The sequence below is a fragment of the Sciurus vulgaris genome, assembly GCF_902686455.1.
Source record: "Sciurus vulgaris genome assembly, chromosome: 10".
In the NCBI taxonomy this organism is placed as follows: domain Eukaryota; kingdom Metazoa; phylum Chordata; class Mammalia; order Rodentia; family Sciuridae; genus Sciurus; species Sciurus vulgaris.
Window position 1 is genome coordinate 123,543,506 of NC_136470.1, and position 17,099 is coordinate 123,560,604.

Below are 17,099 nucleotides of genomic sequence, written 5' to 3' on the forward strand. Positions count from 1 at the left end.
ACAGAGCCTCTTCTTTGGCATTCTGGAGGGGCCTAGGGGGTCACTTGAAGGTGTTCTGGCCCAGGACCCTGCTTTGGCCCAGGGGGACAATAGGTAATGGAGATTGAAGGAGGACTTCTCAGGCCATGCCAGGTACAAAAAGATCTCTGGGAGGGGGCTTGTTGGGCACATGGCCTTACCAAGCCAGATCTGAGCCAGGCCATATCTCTGTCTCTGCAGCCCCTGGCTGTGCACATGGGACAGGGAGGACTGAGAATCTGATGGAGAGAGGAGGTCAGAGGGTCTCAATTGCTGTGTCCCTGTGTGGTGGGAGTGGATGCTGGCTTAGCCTCCCTGATGAGCCACCTGGATGCAGGCAGGAGGAGAGAGCCACAGTCCTGTGCGTCTGTCTGTGGGTTGCTTTTCTTTTCTTTTCTTTTCTTTTCAGTACTGGGGATTGACCCCAGATGTGCTCTACCCTGAGATACATCCCTGGCCCTTTTTATTTTGAGACAGGATCTTGCCAAGTTGCCCAGGCTGCTTTTAGCTTGCCATCCTCCTGCCTCGGTCTCCTGAGTGGCTAGATTATGGCATGTGCCAGGGCACCCAGCCTGGTGTGGCTTTTCTTCTTTTTTTTTGGGGGGGGGGTAACCAGGAATTGAACTTGGGGGCATTCTACCATTGAACCACATCCCCAACCCTGTTTTGTATTTTATTTAGAGATAGGGTCTGAGTTGCTTAGAGTGTCGCTTTTGTGTAGGCTTTTTTTTTTTTTTTTTTTTTTTTTTGCAGTACTGGGGATCGAACCCAGGGCCTCGTGCTTGCAAGGCAAGCACTCTACTCACTGAGCTATCTCCCCAGCCTGCGTAGGTTGGTTTTGAACTCCCGATCCTCCTACCTCAGCCTCCCAAGCCAGTGGGATTATAGGCATGTGCCCAGCATGGCTGTGCTTCTTAAAGGTGCTCCAGCATCCCATGGGAAATTTCTGCAGAGGTCCAACTTTGCCTGTTGCTTTAATCTTTCAGGATGTTAGACTGGGCTCTCTCTGCCTGCATCCTGTTCGCTCAGTGTACCTCAGTGCTCCACAGTGTCTAGAATGCAGGAGGTAATCGGAGCTTAAAAGAATCCCATTCAGGGGGAATGAGGTCATTTGTTCCTCTAAAAGGAAACAGGACGGTCTCCTGGTTGGTGTTGGACTCAGGTTCTGATCAGTGCAGTGGTGAAGGTGACTTCTGTGAGCCCAGTCCCTACGCTGAGCCTCCTCCATTTCCTTCCCTACCTCCCACCTGCAGAAGGTAACTGGCTCTCTTGACCGTGTGTGCCTCTTTTCTAGTGACCGTCTGGTTCCGGAGCTTGACACCGTTGTCCCTTTGGAATCGACCAAAGCCTACGACATGCTGGACATCATCCACTCTGTGAGTGCCTTGCTCCCTGGCTCCCTGCCCTTGCCCAGCCACATCTGCGGTCGGTGTGCTTTGGCCCATTGGGGAATGTTGGAGCTGACCTTGGTGCAGTTGGCCTGGGGTGGGCTCCCAGGGGCCACTGATAATATGTTCTGGGAGGAGCTGGTGGCAGTAGGCGTCCTGATGGTGCAGCTGAACTTGGGGACTTGGGGACTAGAGGGCGGAGGAGCTTGCTGGGCCCGCAGAGCTGGCACTTCAGAGGGCACGCTGAGGTGCACAGATACGCGCCACCTCCCGAGACGAGTCGGGTGAGGATATCCTTGTCAGGGACCTTTGTTGGGGACGTTATGCTCAAGCCACCTTGTCTTTTTAGAGAAAGGGGAATCCGTGGGGTATCCTGTCATAAGACGAGGACATTGTGTGGAAGTCTGTGCTGGGCAGTGTCATTTGTACTTTTTTCTTGGTTCCTAGTCATTGAGGAAAAGGGACAGTGTTGGGCTAATTGGGGGCACTGTCCGAGGCCCTCGTCTTCCTCACGTCATAGCCCTTGGCAGTCCTTGCTTAAGGGACACAGGTAGCTCTGCGGACTCAGCCCAACCCAGGTCCTGGCTCTCCTGGCTGCATGTGCGTCCTCCTCCCTTGCCCTGGGGAGCTCACAGGGCTCTGCAGCCACGGCCAGACTCAGGTCAGATGGACACAGAGAAGACACGGGAGACCTTTAGTAGGTAGATCTCACAGACCTAGTTCAGACTGCATACTCTGGTGTAAATCTAATTCTCAAGCACACAGGAAGCAGTCACAGAAACTGATCAGAAAGAAAATGTTACATTCCATAAGGAAAAAATATTACAAATAATACCGCTTAAAAATAGAAATTTGTAACAGCTAAAACAAAAGCACTCTCCAACATGGAAATAAAGCTTGTATTGATTCTTGGATGAAAGGGGAAAATATAAACCAAAGGACAGGATTCTAAAAGAGAACAAAACACTACATAACAAAACCACTGGACTGGACTTACAGCAGTGAACAGAGGAAAATTTATATCCTGAACTACTTAGTGAAGAAACAAATTCAGGGGCTGGGGAGATAGCTCAGTCAGTAGAGTGCTTGCCTTGTAAGCACAAGGCCCTGAGTTCGATCCCCAGCACCCAAAAAAAAAAAAAAAGAAACAAATTCAATTCTGAACTCTAAAAGCCAGAGGAAAAATATCCTTATAAAACTTTCCAGAATTAATTGCAAGAAATAATTAAGGATAGATGCAGAAATATATGATGTAGGAAATAGTAGCTGTAATTACTAGAGCAAACAGTAACTTAAAGAAGACAAGCATAAATAGAGCATGAAGTGAAAATGGAGAATAGCAATTGAAAAAGGAGAAATTTAGGGGCTGGGGCACGTCTGTAATCTCAACAACTTGGGAGGCTGAGGCAGGAGCCAGACTCAGCCTTTCGGTATCCCTAAGCAACTTAGCGAGATATTGTCTCTAAATGAAACATAATAAATGGGTTCAATCACTGGTACCGCCCCCCCCCCAAAAAAAAAAAAAAAAAAACAAAGTTAAAATCATAAGTCTAGATGAGTTGAGCAATTTGTTTGGAAAATAGTGTGTAACAGAAAGTGACCCATTAGACGCAGAAAGTGTAAGTAGACTAAATTCCATCTAAGGGAGGAATTCACAAAGTCCTGGGCCCACTTTTGTGTGGGAAATCTGAGGCTTTCATGAACTACAGAAGCAATGTTACATAAATTCTTGCAGAGAAAAGAAAGTTAGAAAACCAAATAATCCTGTAATCCCAGCAACTTGGGAGCCTGAGGCAGGAGGATGGGAAGTTTGAGGCCAGCCTCAGCAACTTAGACCCAGTCTCAAAAAATAGAAAGGGTTGGGGATGTAGTTCAGCGGTGAAGTGGCCCTAGTCCAGTCCACCAACAGTTCTGTTGTTAGTCTCACCAACAGAACAAAGGGAAATACAAACACCCCTCCCCACCAAATCACAAAAACACTTCCCAAGTTCTTTTTATGATACAAGCATGATAACATCAGTACCAGCTTCTGATAAAGAGTGATTAAGATTTCAGAATATTACTTTCTAGTATTTATGTAATAATGCTAAATAAAATATTAGCTAACAAACTGCAACACCATGTCATATTGTTCCCATGGCTAAGTGGAATTTATTGTAGAAATGCAAAGTTGGTTCTAGAAAGTCCAACAATATATTGTATTAATAGGTATTAAGGAGAAAAATCATATTCTCTAGATGCTGAACAATCCTTTAAGAAAGTTCAAGTTGGGCACAGTAGTTCATGCCTGTGATCCCAGCTACTCGGGGAGGCTTGAGTCAGGAGCATTGCAAGTTGGAGACCAGCCTCAGCAACTTAGCCAGACCCTGTCTCAAAATAAAAAGAACTGGAGGTGTAACTCAGTGGAGAGTGCTTACCTAACACGCTCGGGGTTCCGTGTTCAATCCCCGGGATCACACCCACCGCCAAAAAGTTCAATACCCATTCCTGATAGAAATAAGAAAATATGAATTGATGAATGCGTGCTTTCTTTTTTAAATTTCTGCAGTACTGGGAATCAAACCCAGGAACACTCTATATTCCAACCTTTTTTATTTTGAGACAGGGTCTCACTAAGTTGCTGAGACTGGCCTTGAACTTGTGATTCTCCTGCCTCAGCATCTTGAGTAGCTGGGATTCCAGGTATGCCACAGTGCCCGGCTTGAACACTTTATTTTTGTGGTACTAGGGATTGAACCCAGGGGTGCTTTACCACTGAGCTACATCCCTAATCCTTTTGTTTTATTTTTGAAGCAGGGTCTCATTGAGTTGCCCCGGCTGGACTTGAATTTGCTGTACTCCTGCCTCAGCCTCCCAGGTTGCTGGGATTACAGTGATGCACCACCAGGCCCAGCTTGAATATTTTCTTTCTTTTTGTGACTGTGCTAGGGATTGAACCCAGGGCCTCATGCATGTTAGGGAAGTGCTCAGCATGTTAGTGCTGAGCCACACTAAGCAGCTCTTTACTGCTTGCTTAACATGACAAAATTTGGTGTACACTTTCTCAAAAGCAAGCATGTTAATAAGGTAATGCTAGTTTTCTCTGAGATTGGGAGCAAGGGTGCCCATTGTCTTTCACTGTTATTTAACATTGGATTGCAGGATTAAGGCAGATGAGAGGAGAATCAGAAGCATAAGCCTTGGAAAGGGAGCTAAGCTGTGTTTGTAGATTAAATATCGTACTAGAAAGCTCTGGAGAATTCATGATTATACTAAGAAACAATAATTGCAGCAGGATATAAAACTTACATCCAGAAATGAAGTCTTCATAAATACAAACAGTAACCAATCATGATAGCTTCTGCATAGCAGCAGAGAAGATCAAATATTTAGTAATAGTGTCAACAGGAAATGTGCAAAAGCTATATGGGGCAAATTTTTAAGAAACTCTTCTGAAAAATACAAAGGTAGACTCAAATAATTGGAGAGCTAGCCCTTGTTGGATGATTGTTGGGTTCATATAAAATGTCATTTCTTCTTAAGTTTGTTTATAAATTTAAAACAATCCCAGGAAAATTTTTTTGTAGAACTAGACAAGTTTATACATACAGAAAAATGAAAGTACAATAATCGTTAGGAATATACTGTAAAAGTTATAGGTGGGGAATTTCTGTTTTATGTTAAAGCATTCAGTAGTTAAGATGGTGTGGTTCTGACACATAAATAGAACGGAGCAAGAGAGCAGAAAAACTGGAAATAGACTCAGGAGAGTTTTAGTATATGGTATATTAAATCTCAAATCCCAGGGGCAAAGATTGACATTTTAAGAAATGATGCTAGGACAGCTGGGTAACTATTTAGGAAAATATAAAATTAGATCCATAACTTTACATTATATGCAAAAATAAATTGCCAGGTGCTGTGGTGCACGCTCTGTAATCCCTGTGACTCAGAGACTGAGACAGAAGGATTCCAAGTTTGGACTAGCCTCAGCAATTTAGTAAGACCCTGTCTCAAAATAAGAAATAGCAGGGACTTGGGGGTGGGTAACTATGGGTCAGAGAACTACATAAAACCTGCAAATCTATCCAAGCACTAAAGAAAAGCATAGTTGAATTTCTCTATAACCTTAGGAGAAGATAAAGAAGTGCTTTTGAACATGAACTCAGGTCTGGTTTCAAGTATAAGATTGGTAAAACTGACTATACAAAAATTTTAAAATTCCAACCTTAAGCTGGTTTCAGTGGTGCATGCCTGTAATTCCAGACTTGGGAGGCTGAGGCAGGAGGATTTCAAGTTCAAAGCTAGCCTCAGCAACTTAGTGAGGCCCTAAGCAACTTAGTGAGACCTTGTCTCAAAATAAAAAGGGGTGGGGATGTGGCTCAGTGGTTAAGTGCCCCTGGGTTCAATCCCCAGTACCAAAAAGGGAAAAAAAAAAAAAAAAAAAAAAAAAAAAAAGAAGACGAAGAAGAAAAAAAATCCCATTCTTTAGAGCAAAAAATTATAAACAAAGCTGAAAGACAACCAGTAAACTGGGAGAAAATATTTGCAACATATATCACAAAATATTAATCTTTGGTAGAGAAAGAACTTTGGTAGATAAATTGAGGGAATAAAGAGCAAAACTGATAGAAAAGTGGGCAAAAACATGAATAGGTAACTCACACACAAAAAAGATATAAATGGACCTTAAGCATGTAGGAAGATGTTCATCTTCACTAATAATGCTAGAAATACAAATGAAAAGTACATCGAGTTATTTCTCCTAGGACAGATGGACCCCCAAAAATGTCTGAAAACACTTCCGTCATCAAGCCTGTGGGAAGCAGGGACTCACACATTGCTGGTCGTGGAATCCCGCATTATCTAGGACTAAATAAATAAGCCCGACCCAGCCACCCATTTCTAGTTTATCCTGTAGATGTACTTCCCATGATGGCATGTTACGGACATATGAGTCTACTACCATTACAGTGTCATTTGTAATTGCAAGGTATGCTGAAAGACCTAAATGTAATTTTCAGAATAAAAACCACATATGGGAGATTGAATCAGTTTGGTACGTCATACAACACAGAACCATACAGATGTGAGAAGGAATGAGGAAGGGCTTTGTCAGCTGGGAGGAAAAGATTCCAAGATACATTAAGTGAAAAACCCCAGTTGTGTAAAGGGTTATCAGTACTGTGTTATTTCTATGAAAGACGGAGGAAATAAAAAGCACCTATGTAAAAACAAATCAGAAAATAATAAGGTTAGTATCAGAGGGTGGGTGGGATTTGGGTGGGGGGGATGGGAAGTGACAATGTTAAAATATTAATGTTTTATGTATTAAAAAATAAAATCAGGCTGGGGTTGTGGCTCAGTGATGGAGCACTCGCCTAGCATGTGTGAGGCACTGGGTTCAATTCTCAGCACTGCATATAAATAAATAAAAAAAAAAATAAAGGTCCATCAATAACTAAAATATATATATATAATAAAATAAATAAAAGAATACTATTAAAGTAAAATTATCATTATTATATTATAAAATATATAAAATAAATAAATAAAATCCAGACCATGCAACAAACTTTAAGTAGGAAAATACATGAACTTGTTTCAGGTGAATGATTTTGAACACGTATGTTGACTCTATCCCTTTAAAGACACACAGCTGGAAGGAAAAGTTGGCTTGCAGTCGCGGGTCTGTGTGCCATAGGGGCTGGGTCAGCAATCCTGAGACGATTTCTCGGTATTTGAGGATCGAATAAGTAAGTTCATTCTGAGGCTGATGGGAGCCAGATTTCTGCTGTCGGAAAATGGAGTAATGGGTACAGCAAGGGGGAAGCCAGGGCGGACTGCAGGTGAACTGGACTAGAGTCGCCGTTAGTGCTGTGGCGCTCCACACGTGTGTGCCCCTGGAAGGGCCGCGAGGGCGCGCGTGCTTTCCAGTCTGGCTCTGGGGCACCGCGGGGACCAGCACGCGCGTCCCTGCCAGTGGAACCCGCGGCCTCTGGAGGGATGCTGCCTGTAGGGCGGGGGCAGGAGGAAAGGCAGACGGAACCGGAGGAGGGATGAGTCCCAGCAGGGTAGTGCTCACAGTCCACGGGACCCGGGACCGGGAGCCCGCGAAGGCACTCACTGACTGACAGGGGCCATCCGGACGCCGAATGATGGCCAAGGATGGCGAGCACAGGAAGCACGGTGTGAACAACGGGAGGGCAGAGATCTCTCTAGAGCACATGCTGACTGATAAACGGAGAAGGAAAATTGGAAGGAGAAAGGTCACCGTTCGGCAACTGCCATGGCAGTTCCTGGGCCGGGCAGGAGCCGGCAATGGGTGTTGAACCAGCGGGCAAAGGGTTGCAGTTTTGAGGAACATTTGATAAAGGACAGGATTTTTACATGGTTTCAGAGTATTTCCCCACAAGATAGTGACTACACTAGAAAAGTAGTGACGTTTCGGGGGAGAACATTACAGATGTCACCACCATTAACAGACAGATGAGCGTCATTTACTGCTGGCTGTGAGAGACGGTCACCTCTGTGTTGAATCTGTATTCAAACATGAAAAACCAGCAAACCAACCCAAACAGAAGGCACACTCTACAAGATGACTGGTCTCTTGTCTTCAGGGTCATGAAAGACCTAGGAGAAAAAAACAGGAGGACAGAGGTGTGACCACCCAAAGTGCCCATGACCCCGGGTCAGTGTTTCATGGTGGCAGGGAACATTCCTGGAACATCTAGCAGAAAGTGAATAAGGCCCTATAATAGAAAACAGTGTTGATATCAGCCTTCTGGTTTTGCTGTCACCTCAGTTGTGATGAGAATGGTCTTGTTCTTGGGAGATCGGCTAAGGGTGGAGAGGCATGTCTGAGGAAGAGGAGGGGTGGAGAGAACAGCTGGCTTAGGTGGTAGAATGCAGATAAGCGAGGAATCTGGGTGGAGAGTTGTATTTTTTGCGTGGGGTGTTTTGTTTGGTGCTGGGGATGGACCAAGGGTCAATGGCACCCTGGGCAGGTGCTCTCTCTCCTACTGAGCTACTGCCAGCTCCTGTACTGTTTCTGAAATTTTTATGTTAAGTTTGAAATGATTTCAAAACCCAAAGGTAAAAACAAATGGTCATGAATGATTCCAAATTCAAATTGCCCAATTTTAGAACTTATCAGCAGCTGCACTCTGGGAGGGGTCCCGCCCCTCCCCTGGGGCAGGCTGCTGCCTCCCTGGGGCCTGTTTCCTGGGAAGCTGGTGGGGAGTGGAGCTGTCCAGCTCTGTGACTCGGGAACAGGAGTGTCTCCTCCTGAGCTGCGGCTGCATCTTGTTCTTGTCTTTATCATTTTGAGCTCAGGAGTAAATTCATTCCCACAGGTGGTGGATGAGCGAGAATTTTTTGAGATCATGCCCGCTTATGCCAAGAACATCGTCGTGGGCTTTGCGCGAATGAATGGGAGGACCGTTGGCATTGTTGGCAACCAACCCAAGGTGGCCTCAGGTAGGAGGGGAAGGTCGCACAAACCTTGCCAGGGCTGCCTGGGCCCACAGCATCCTGTCCGCTTTCTGCCCTTTCCTCTGACGTGGCCGTCCATGACCTGAAGAAAAACTCAAATGGGGATGTTTAAAAGCAGTTTCTCTTTTGATACTAAGTGTCCTCAGCATGCTCCTTTCGTACCTCCCTGTTTAAGGGTGTGCACATAATCCTTCTTAGCTGCAGGGTCTTTAATTTTTAGAGGTTGGCTTTCTGCCCTGCCACTTAATAGCACATCATCACTAAGCTGTGAGCTCTGGTGTTGGGGGTCCTAGCCACCAGCGTCTCCAGCACCTTCCACAGTGCCCATAGGCACACGGTGTGGCATCCTGCTGTGTCTCTGCCACAGCTTTCTAAGGGTGAGTGACAGGTGGTGGGACTCTCCGTGGGGATGGTGGGGTGGGGACCAGGGCACTGCTTCCACTTCACAGTCTTTCCTCTTAGTGTCCGTTTTTCATTTTTGTGCTGGGGATGAACCAGAGGTCCTTTACCTCTGAGCTTCTCTCCTGGCCTTTTTATTTTGAGACAGGGTCTCACTCAGCTGCTGAGGCTGGTCTTGAACTTGCAATCCTCCTGCCTCGGCCTCCCAGGTACCTGGGATTTTAGGTTTGAATCCCTGTGTGGGAAGAACCTGTCCTCCCTATTTACCCGCCTAATCTTTTATTTTTGCCACGGCAGTTTTCCTAGAAGGTCAACTGTTGGAATCCTACAGTGTGCAGCTTTCAAATTGGCTTATTTCATTATTAACATATATTTTTAAGGTTCTTCTAACTCATTCCCTGACTTAATAGCTCCTTCCTTTTTGGGTTGAATGATACTCACCGTCCCGTGGTACCCTGGTTTGTCCATTCATGGACAGAACAGTGTTGTGATTCGGGTTCCTTGAGTTTTGACTTGAGTAAAGCTGCCAGAAACCTTCACATGTAGGTTTTTTTAGACGTGCGTTTTCCACTCTGCGTGCATGTACATGGTTCTGGCCGTTGAACCCAGGACCGTGCTCATGCCAAGCCTAAGCTTTCGCTGCTAGACTGTGTCCCCAGCCCAGTTTTGAACTCAGGTGGGCGAATGCCCAGGAGGCTGGTTGTGGGCTTGTGTGGCAAGGGCATGTTGAGTTTTTTAAGAAACACCGACTGTTCCAAAGTGACCGGACCATTTTGTGTTCCTGTTGGCCGCTTCCTCTTGCTCCACGTCCTTCCTCAGAATCTGCTTTTGCCGTTGTTCTGGGTTTTGGCCGTTCTCATGGGTGCACGGTGGGGTCCTGCTTCAGTCTGCAATTTCCCAGTGACTTGAAGTTGAGCATCTACGTCTCTGGTTATCTTCTTTGGTGAGGGCTCCGTTCAGATCTTTTGCTCATTTAAACATTTCTTTCTTCCTTTTGTGGTGCCAGGGGTGCACCCGGGCCGCTCTGGTGCCAGGCAGGCGCTCTGCTGCCCGCTCACCCCAGCAGCCTCGTCGTCGTCTTGTTGAGTTTAAGAGCTGTCTGTTGGAGAGACGTTCCTTTATTAGATATGTGATTCGCACATATTTCCTCGCAGTCTGTGCCTTGTCCTTCCCTCCTCTTGCCAGTCTTTCAGCTTCCGTTGTTGTTTAGCATGGAGGACAGCCCAGGGCCTGCGCGTGCCTGCCAGGCTCTGCACGGTGGTGGTGTTTGTGTGTCTGGGATGCTGTGGACGGTGCTGTGTTGAACTTCAGTGCAGATACCTCTTAGGGATGCTGATTTCATTTCCTTTGAATTTATCTCCGAAGTGGAATTGCCAGATCATGTGGTAGTTTCATTTTTCATTTTTATTTTTTTGGCATTGAGGGGTACCGAGGGGTGCTTAGCCACTGAGTCACATCCCCAGCTCTTCTTATGTTTGTTTTTATTTTGGACAGACTCTGGCTAGGTTGCTTAGGGCCTCACTAAGTTGCTGATCCTGGCTTTGAACTTGACATCCTCCTGCTTCAGCCTCCGGAGCTGCTGGGATTAAGGCGTGCACCACTGCGCCTGGCTATTTTTAATTTCTTGAGGAAGTTCTATATTGTTTTCCTTAACAGCTATGCTGTTTTTGCTTCTTTGGTTTCTTTATTAGAATTTGTCATTTTCCTCGTATAACTTAGGTATGTGTTTTGTCAGATCTCTACCTGTTTTTTTCCTTGGTTCTTATAAATGGTATTGTTTTTATTTCAAATTCTACTTATTCATTATGTGTAGGAAAATGATTGGATTTTGTATGTTGACTTTTCCTCCTACATCTTTTCTATGTCACTTACTCCAGCAGTTTTATGGGTTGATTTAGACTTTCTTCTGTACAGTTATGTCGTGTGTGAGCAGTGACAGATTTCTTCCTTCCTGGTCCTTATTCCTTTTATTTCATTTTCTCTTCGCAGTAGCAAGGATGGTACTGAAGAGCAGTGACAGGTGGGCAGCCTCGCCTTCTTCCTGCTCTCGGTGGGAGGACTTGGAGCCTGTCGCTGTTACCACGCTGCTGGAGTATCTTCATAGATGTGTCTTTGTAAAGCTGGAGAAGTTCCCTCTGTTTCTAGTTAGCTGAAAGTCATTTTTTAAATTTTTACATCTTTTTATTTTTCCACGAATGGGTAGTACAGTGTTGGTCAAATGCTTTCTCTGCCTTTATTCATATGATCAGTGACCACGTTGATTGATTTTCAGTTGTTGAACCAGCCTTGCGTACACGGGGTAAAGCCCGCTTGCTCGTGGTATATAATTCTTATGCATGGTTAGATTTGGTTTGCTAGAATTTTGTGATTATTTTCTAAAGTTTGTTCTTAAGAGATTGAGCTGTGGTTTTCTTGCAGTGTCTTTGCTTTTAGTATTAGGGCAATGCTGGCCTCTGGAATGAGTTAGGACATTTTCATTCTCCTTTTATCTTTTGAAAAAGTATATAAAGAAGTACGTTTTCTTTAATTGTAGAATCCAGCAGTGAAACCATCTGGTCTTCATTTGTTTTTATATGTCGGAAATAAAAAGTGGAGTTACAAACAAATACACTGGCTTTTATAATTGCCTGTGTGTTACCTGTGCTGGAGGTCTTTGTTTCTTGTTAAAGCTTCCTGATGCTCTCTGGAGTCCTTTCTTTTCAGCTAAAGGATTCCTTTCTTCAGGAGCTCTTGTAGACATTTCTCTCCCTGTCCCTCCCTCTCCCTCCCTCTCCCTCCCCCTCCCCCTCCCTTCCCCTCCCTCCCCCCCTCCCCTCCTCTCTCCCTCCCTCTCTCTCTCTCTCTCCCTCTTCCTCTCTCTCTCTCTCTCCCTCCCCCCCTTTCTTCCTCCCTCTCTCTCTCTCCCCCTCTCTCCCTCTCCCTCTTCCTCTCTCTCTCTCTCCCTCTCCCTCTCCCTCTCTCTCTCCCTCTCTCCCTCTCTCCCTCTCCTTGCCTCCCACCTTGAACCCTGGGCCTTTCACACTCTATCCCCAGCCTCTTGGCGCCCCCTCCTTCCCCCCGCTTTGGGCACAGGGGCTGGCTAAGTTGCTAAGGCTGGCCTTCAATTCGCGATCCTCCTGCCTCAGCCTCCCAGGTAGCTGGGATCACAGAGGTGAACCACTGTGCCGAGCAGAAAGCACTTCTTAGCACATCTGGAGGTAGTGAACTCCTCAGCTTCTGTTTATCTTGGAGTTCTTAATTCTTGTTTTTTCCCTCATCATTTGCAGAGTTCATGGTTGGAAGTTTTACTTGTTTATCATTTAGGTACATCACCCCTCTGGCCTTGAGGGTTTCCTGCTGCAATGGCAGTTGATAATCTCAGTGAGAATCCCTTTTATTTGTGACAAGTTGCCTCTCTCTCGCTGCTGTCAGGATTCTCTTTCTTTTTGACAATTTGACCAAATATAGATATCTCATTTTATTCTTTTTGGAGTTTGTAGAGTTTCTTGTACTTTTCATTTCTTGGATCAAGTTTGGAAGTTTTCAGATGTTCTTTCTTTCTTTCTTTTTAAAAAAATATTCTGTTTTAGTTGTGGGTGGACACAATACCTTTATTTTTGTGGGGTGCTATAGCTCGAACCCAGGGCCTCACCCATGCTGGGCGAGTGCTCTACCACTGAGCCACAACCCCAGCCCCCAGGTGTTATTTCTTAGAATCGCCTCTTTGACCTTTTTCTCAGTCTCCTCCTGGTACACCCATGCTGTGTAAGGTGGGTCACTCGGGGGTGTCCCTTTAGGTCCCGGTGGCTCAGTTCACAAATTTCTTTTTCCTTGCTGATGTTACTGAGATAGTGTTACTTCAGTTGTTTGATCTTCATATTCCCTCATTTTTCTTCTGTTTGCTCAGCTCTCCTATTGAGCCCACAGAATTTTTATTTCATTTATTGTACTTTTCAGCTCTAGAATTTGTTAGTTCTATTTGTAAATATAAATAATTGTGTTATTTCTTTTGCTTTCCTTTTTTCTTGAATTGAACCCAGGGATGCTCTATCGCTGAGCTGCATCCCAGCACTTTTTATTTTTTATTTTGAGACAGAGTCTCACTAAGTTGCTGAGGCCGGCCTCAAACTTGCGATCCTCCTGCCTCAGACTCCTGAGATGCTGGGATTACAGGGGTGCACCCCTGCACCTGTCCTGGATGTGAATTCTTTCTAGGTATATGAACCACACATTTCTTTCCTGGTCTGTGACTTGTCTGTTCATTTTCTTAATGGTGTTTTTTGATGCATAGACTTTCAAACATTTCATGTCCTGTTTATCTGTTTCCATTTCATTCTCTATCAGCTTGTATTCCCTTATGATCGCTCATTTTTCATCACGAGTAGATATTGCCTTCTGTCAGGTATTGTTTCTGTATTTGTTGAGATGATTGTAGAAGAAGTTTGTCTTCATTTTTTAATGGTTTTATTGGTTTTCTGTGTTACAATCAGCCTTGAATACATTTGGTAAATCCCGCTTGGTCTTGCGGTGCTACTGGTTATATATTGCTGGATTCGATTTAGCAATATGCTTTACTTAAAAAGTAAGGGTGTTACATCTGTGTCCTTGGGCCTGTGTCCTTCTCTCCCAGTGCCCTTACACTGTTTCAGCCTCAGCTCATGCTGGCCTTGGGGAGTAGGCTGGGAACTCCTCTGGGGGACGCTCAATGGTCTGGGGCTCTCACGTGGCTGCGTTGCAGATCCCCAGACCTCAAGTCTCCTGACCCTGCTGGGGAGCCTTGCTTGCTGCCAAAGCCTCTCCTGAGGATAGGTAGCTGCACATCATGGAGCCAGAGTCTGATACTGAGCTCCAAGGCCTCTGGTGGCCAGCCACCGACTGACGACTGACATCCATGCTCCCACTGGGCCAGCCAGGTGTGCTGGGCTGGGTCCCAGCAGGGAGCCTGTGGGTTGAGGCTGCTCCTGGGCCCTCTTTGGCAAGTGCCAGGCTTATTCTCTTCCTCCTTGGTTGTCTGGGAGCATGAGGGTTCCTTGGCACCATCTGAGAATGAGACTGTGGGGCCTTCACAGAAACCCGCTCTGGATGGTAGGTGGACACGCACTGTCTGGGTCAGAACTGGAATTGCCCAGAAGCTTAGCATGGTGATCTCTCTTTCTAGGGTGCTTGGACATCAACTCATCCGTGAAGGGGGCTCGTTTTGTCAGATTCTGTGATGCCTTCAATATTCCCCTCATTACCTTCGTCGACGTCCCGGGCTTTCTTCCTGGTAAGTCACTGACCGAGGAGGGGGCCAGGAGAGGTGGCTTTGCCCGGTAGTCGGAGATCATCTTGCACAGTCTCCCAAGGAGTTGGGGCTTCTGCATGTGCTGGGTGCCAGAAGACGGGCCTCCGCGAGGATGGCTGGACGCCCCGCTCTGAGGGTACAGAGACCCCACGACTGCGAGTGGCGGGCGCGCCTCCGCAGGCTTGCCTGTGTACCCAGTAACTGTTCCTCACGACCCAGGCACAGCGCAGGAGTACGGGGGCATCATCCGGCACGGCGCCAAGCTTCTCTACGCGTTCGCGGAGGCCACTGTGCCCAAAGTCACAGTCATCACCAGGAAGGTGAGGCCTTCGCACTGGAGTCCGCGACCCCGCTCGCCCTCCAGAGCCTGGCGGGGTTCATCCTGCCCATCCCTGTGGAGACCGGTGGAGGCGGCCCTCCCCGCTGCAGCCGCCCGGTCTCTCAGTGGAGGCTGCCGGGACGCCGTGGGCAGAAGCCGGGGAGGCGCCGCCCTGGTTGCGAAAGCCTCTCGACTTGGCCTCCAGGAGCCACGGAGCGCTCTCGTTCTCTGTCCCGTTTCACCGTCTCCCTGGGTCTTGCAGGGACGGGATCTGGTGGCCTCAGGCTCTGATGTGCATTTGGGTCTGTCCTAGGCCTATGGCGGTGCCTATGACGTCATGAGCTCTAAGCACCTTCTTGGTGACACCAACTACGCCTGGCCCACGGCTGAGATCGCCGTCATGGGAGCCAAGGTGAGGGCCTTGGAAGCTCGCCCCTGCCTGGCCGCGGGCGAGCCGGAGCTCAGAGCGCGGCCGGGCAGCCGGAAAGAGGCCGTGGTCCCCGGGGCCAGGCTGGAGGGAGGGCCCCAGGCCCGCTCATGCTGCTGGCCTCGGGCAGGGCGGGCGAGGCAGTGGGAGGCTGTGAGGTTGCGGGGACAGGGAAGGAGAGGACCGGCCAGCGAGCGGACCTTGGCGGGCGGGATTCCGCAGCCCCGAGCGGACCCAGAGCCACTCTCGGCCTGTGAGAAGCTGACCTGAAGCGCGGACCCTGCCGACTTTGGGACAGGGACATCCTGTTGCTTGACCTAGTCCCTCCGCCCTCCCTGTTCTGAAAGCGCTTTTGGGGTCCCCGGGGAGGGACTGGCAGGTGCTGACTTGAAGCCAAGCCCTTTGTGCTGTCGCTGTTGTGTGCTCTGGGTAGCGGAGAAGGAAAGTGATCCCCTTGATGCAGGGGACAGTGAACTTCAAGGTGGAAGGAGGCTGGATACCTTGGCCTCGAAGGACCAGGAGTGCGGGGGAGAGGGGAGGATGGGACAAGGGCCTCGGGCAGTGTCCCTTCGTGGAGCCCTTGGAGTCATGGCGGTCCACCCCAGGCAGTGCCGCCCTGGCCCCGGAGCGGACGCCCCCTGCGGTGTTCTTGGGTTTGCCGGGTTTGCAGCCACACGGTGGTGAGCTAGTCAGGGTGCTCGGTCCCGGGCCCTGCTCCAGTGAAGCTGGCTCCCCGTCTCGTCACAGGGCGCTGTGGAGATCATCTTCAAAGGGCACGAGGACGTGGACGCTGCCCAGAGGGAGTACATGGAGAAGTTTGCCAACCCCTTCCCTGCAGCAGTGAGAGGTGGGGACCGACAGGGGCAGCCTGGTCGACCCGGGCTGATCTGGGGCTCAATGGAGCAGGGTGGTCTCCGCATGTGGAGGGCACTGGCTGTTGGCTACCCTGGGCCCTTAAGGAGCCTTGTCCAGATTTGTGTGCATGGTGTCCCAAGGGTAGCAGAAGGGCAGGGGCAAGTTGCAGGGTCCCCTGAAGCCTAGGTTGGGAAGTTGCCAGTGTGACTTGTACAATGTTTAAATTGCAGATCAGATAAAAATCAGAATCTGCCTCTTGGGGGAGAAGCAGCAGTTAGGTTGCAGGGGGGTCTGTACAGGAGGGGAGAGCTGTCGTAGCCATCTTTGAAAATAGAGATACGTTTTCTTAATTTCATTACCATTGACTTCATCTTGGCAGGGTGGAGGCCTTGGAGCAGCCTGGGTAGGGAGTCAGGTTTTCTTTTTCTTTGGAAGTACTCCTAGGCTAGAAGTTGGGGACCTGCCAGAAAAACAGATAAGCCCTGAGGTGCAGGGGAGGGTCACAGAGCCCAGCACCTCCACATCAGGTTGGCCGTGCTCACATTGTTGGCCCTGTGGATGTACCAAGGCTGCGTACAAGGCTGGGGTATGATGGCATCAAGGGGCACCCAGTAATCTCCTTTCTGTCCTTTACCAGGGTTTGTGGATGACATCATCCAACCCTCCTCCACTCGAGCCCGAATCTGCTGTGACCTGGACATACTGGCCAGCAAGAAGGTACAGCGTCCTTGGAGGAAACATGCAAATATTCCATTGTAAACGCATCAAAGGACAGTCAATGAGGACTGTGTTACTGTCTGGCTATTTGTAGCCCAGCCCTGCCTTATGCATTCATGAAAACCTGGGACTCCAAATACCAGTAATAATTTGAAATAGTTAAGTTTATTAAATTCTAAGAAGAGCTCATTGTGCCTTTCTGTAAAATTATTTGCTTTATTAAAAATCTTGATTGGTGTT

The 17,099-nt window shown here is 47.7% G+C and overlaps 1 protein-coding gene across 2 annotated transcripts in view; it reads left to right on the forward strand.

Moving 5' to 3' along the window:
- Positions 1–17,099, forward strand: part of PCCB (propionyl-CoA carboxylase subunit beta) — a 53,422-nt gene extending 36,323 nt beyond the window's left edge. Inside the window, exons 9-15 of one of the 2 annotated variants that reach the window (XM_079101331.1) lie at positions 1,313–1,394; positions 8,741–8,864; positions 14,416–14,523; positions 14,761–14,861; positions 15,174–15,272; positions 16,035–16,134; positions 16,780–17,099. In XM_079101331.1, the coding sequence (XP_078957457.1) occupies positions 1,313–1,394; positions 8,741–8,864; positions 14,416–14,523; positions 14,761–14,861; positions 15,174–15,272; positions 16,035–16,134; positions 16,780–16,901 (736 nt within the window). In that variant the 3' untranslated portion in view covers positions 16,902–17,099. The remainder of the gene's footprint in view (positions 1–1,312; positions 1,395–8,740; positions 8,865–14,415; positions 14,524–14,760; positions 14,862–15,173; positions 15,273–16,034; positions 16,135–16,779) is intronic. The other variant, XM_079101332.1, reaches the window with a different exon arrangement.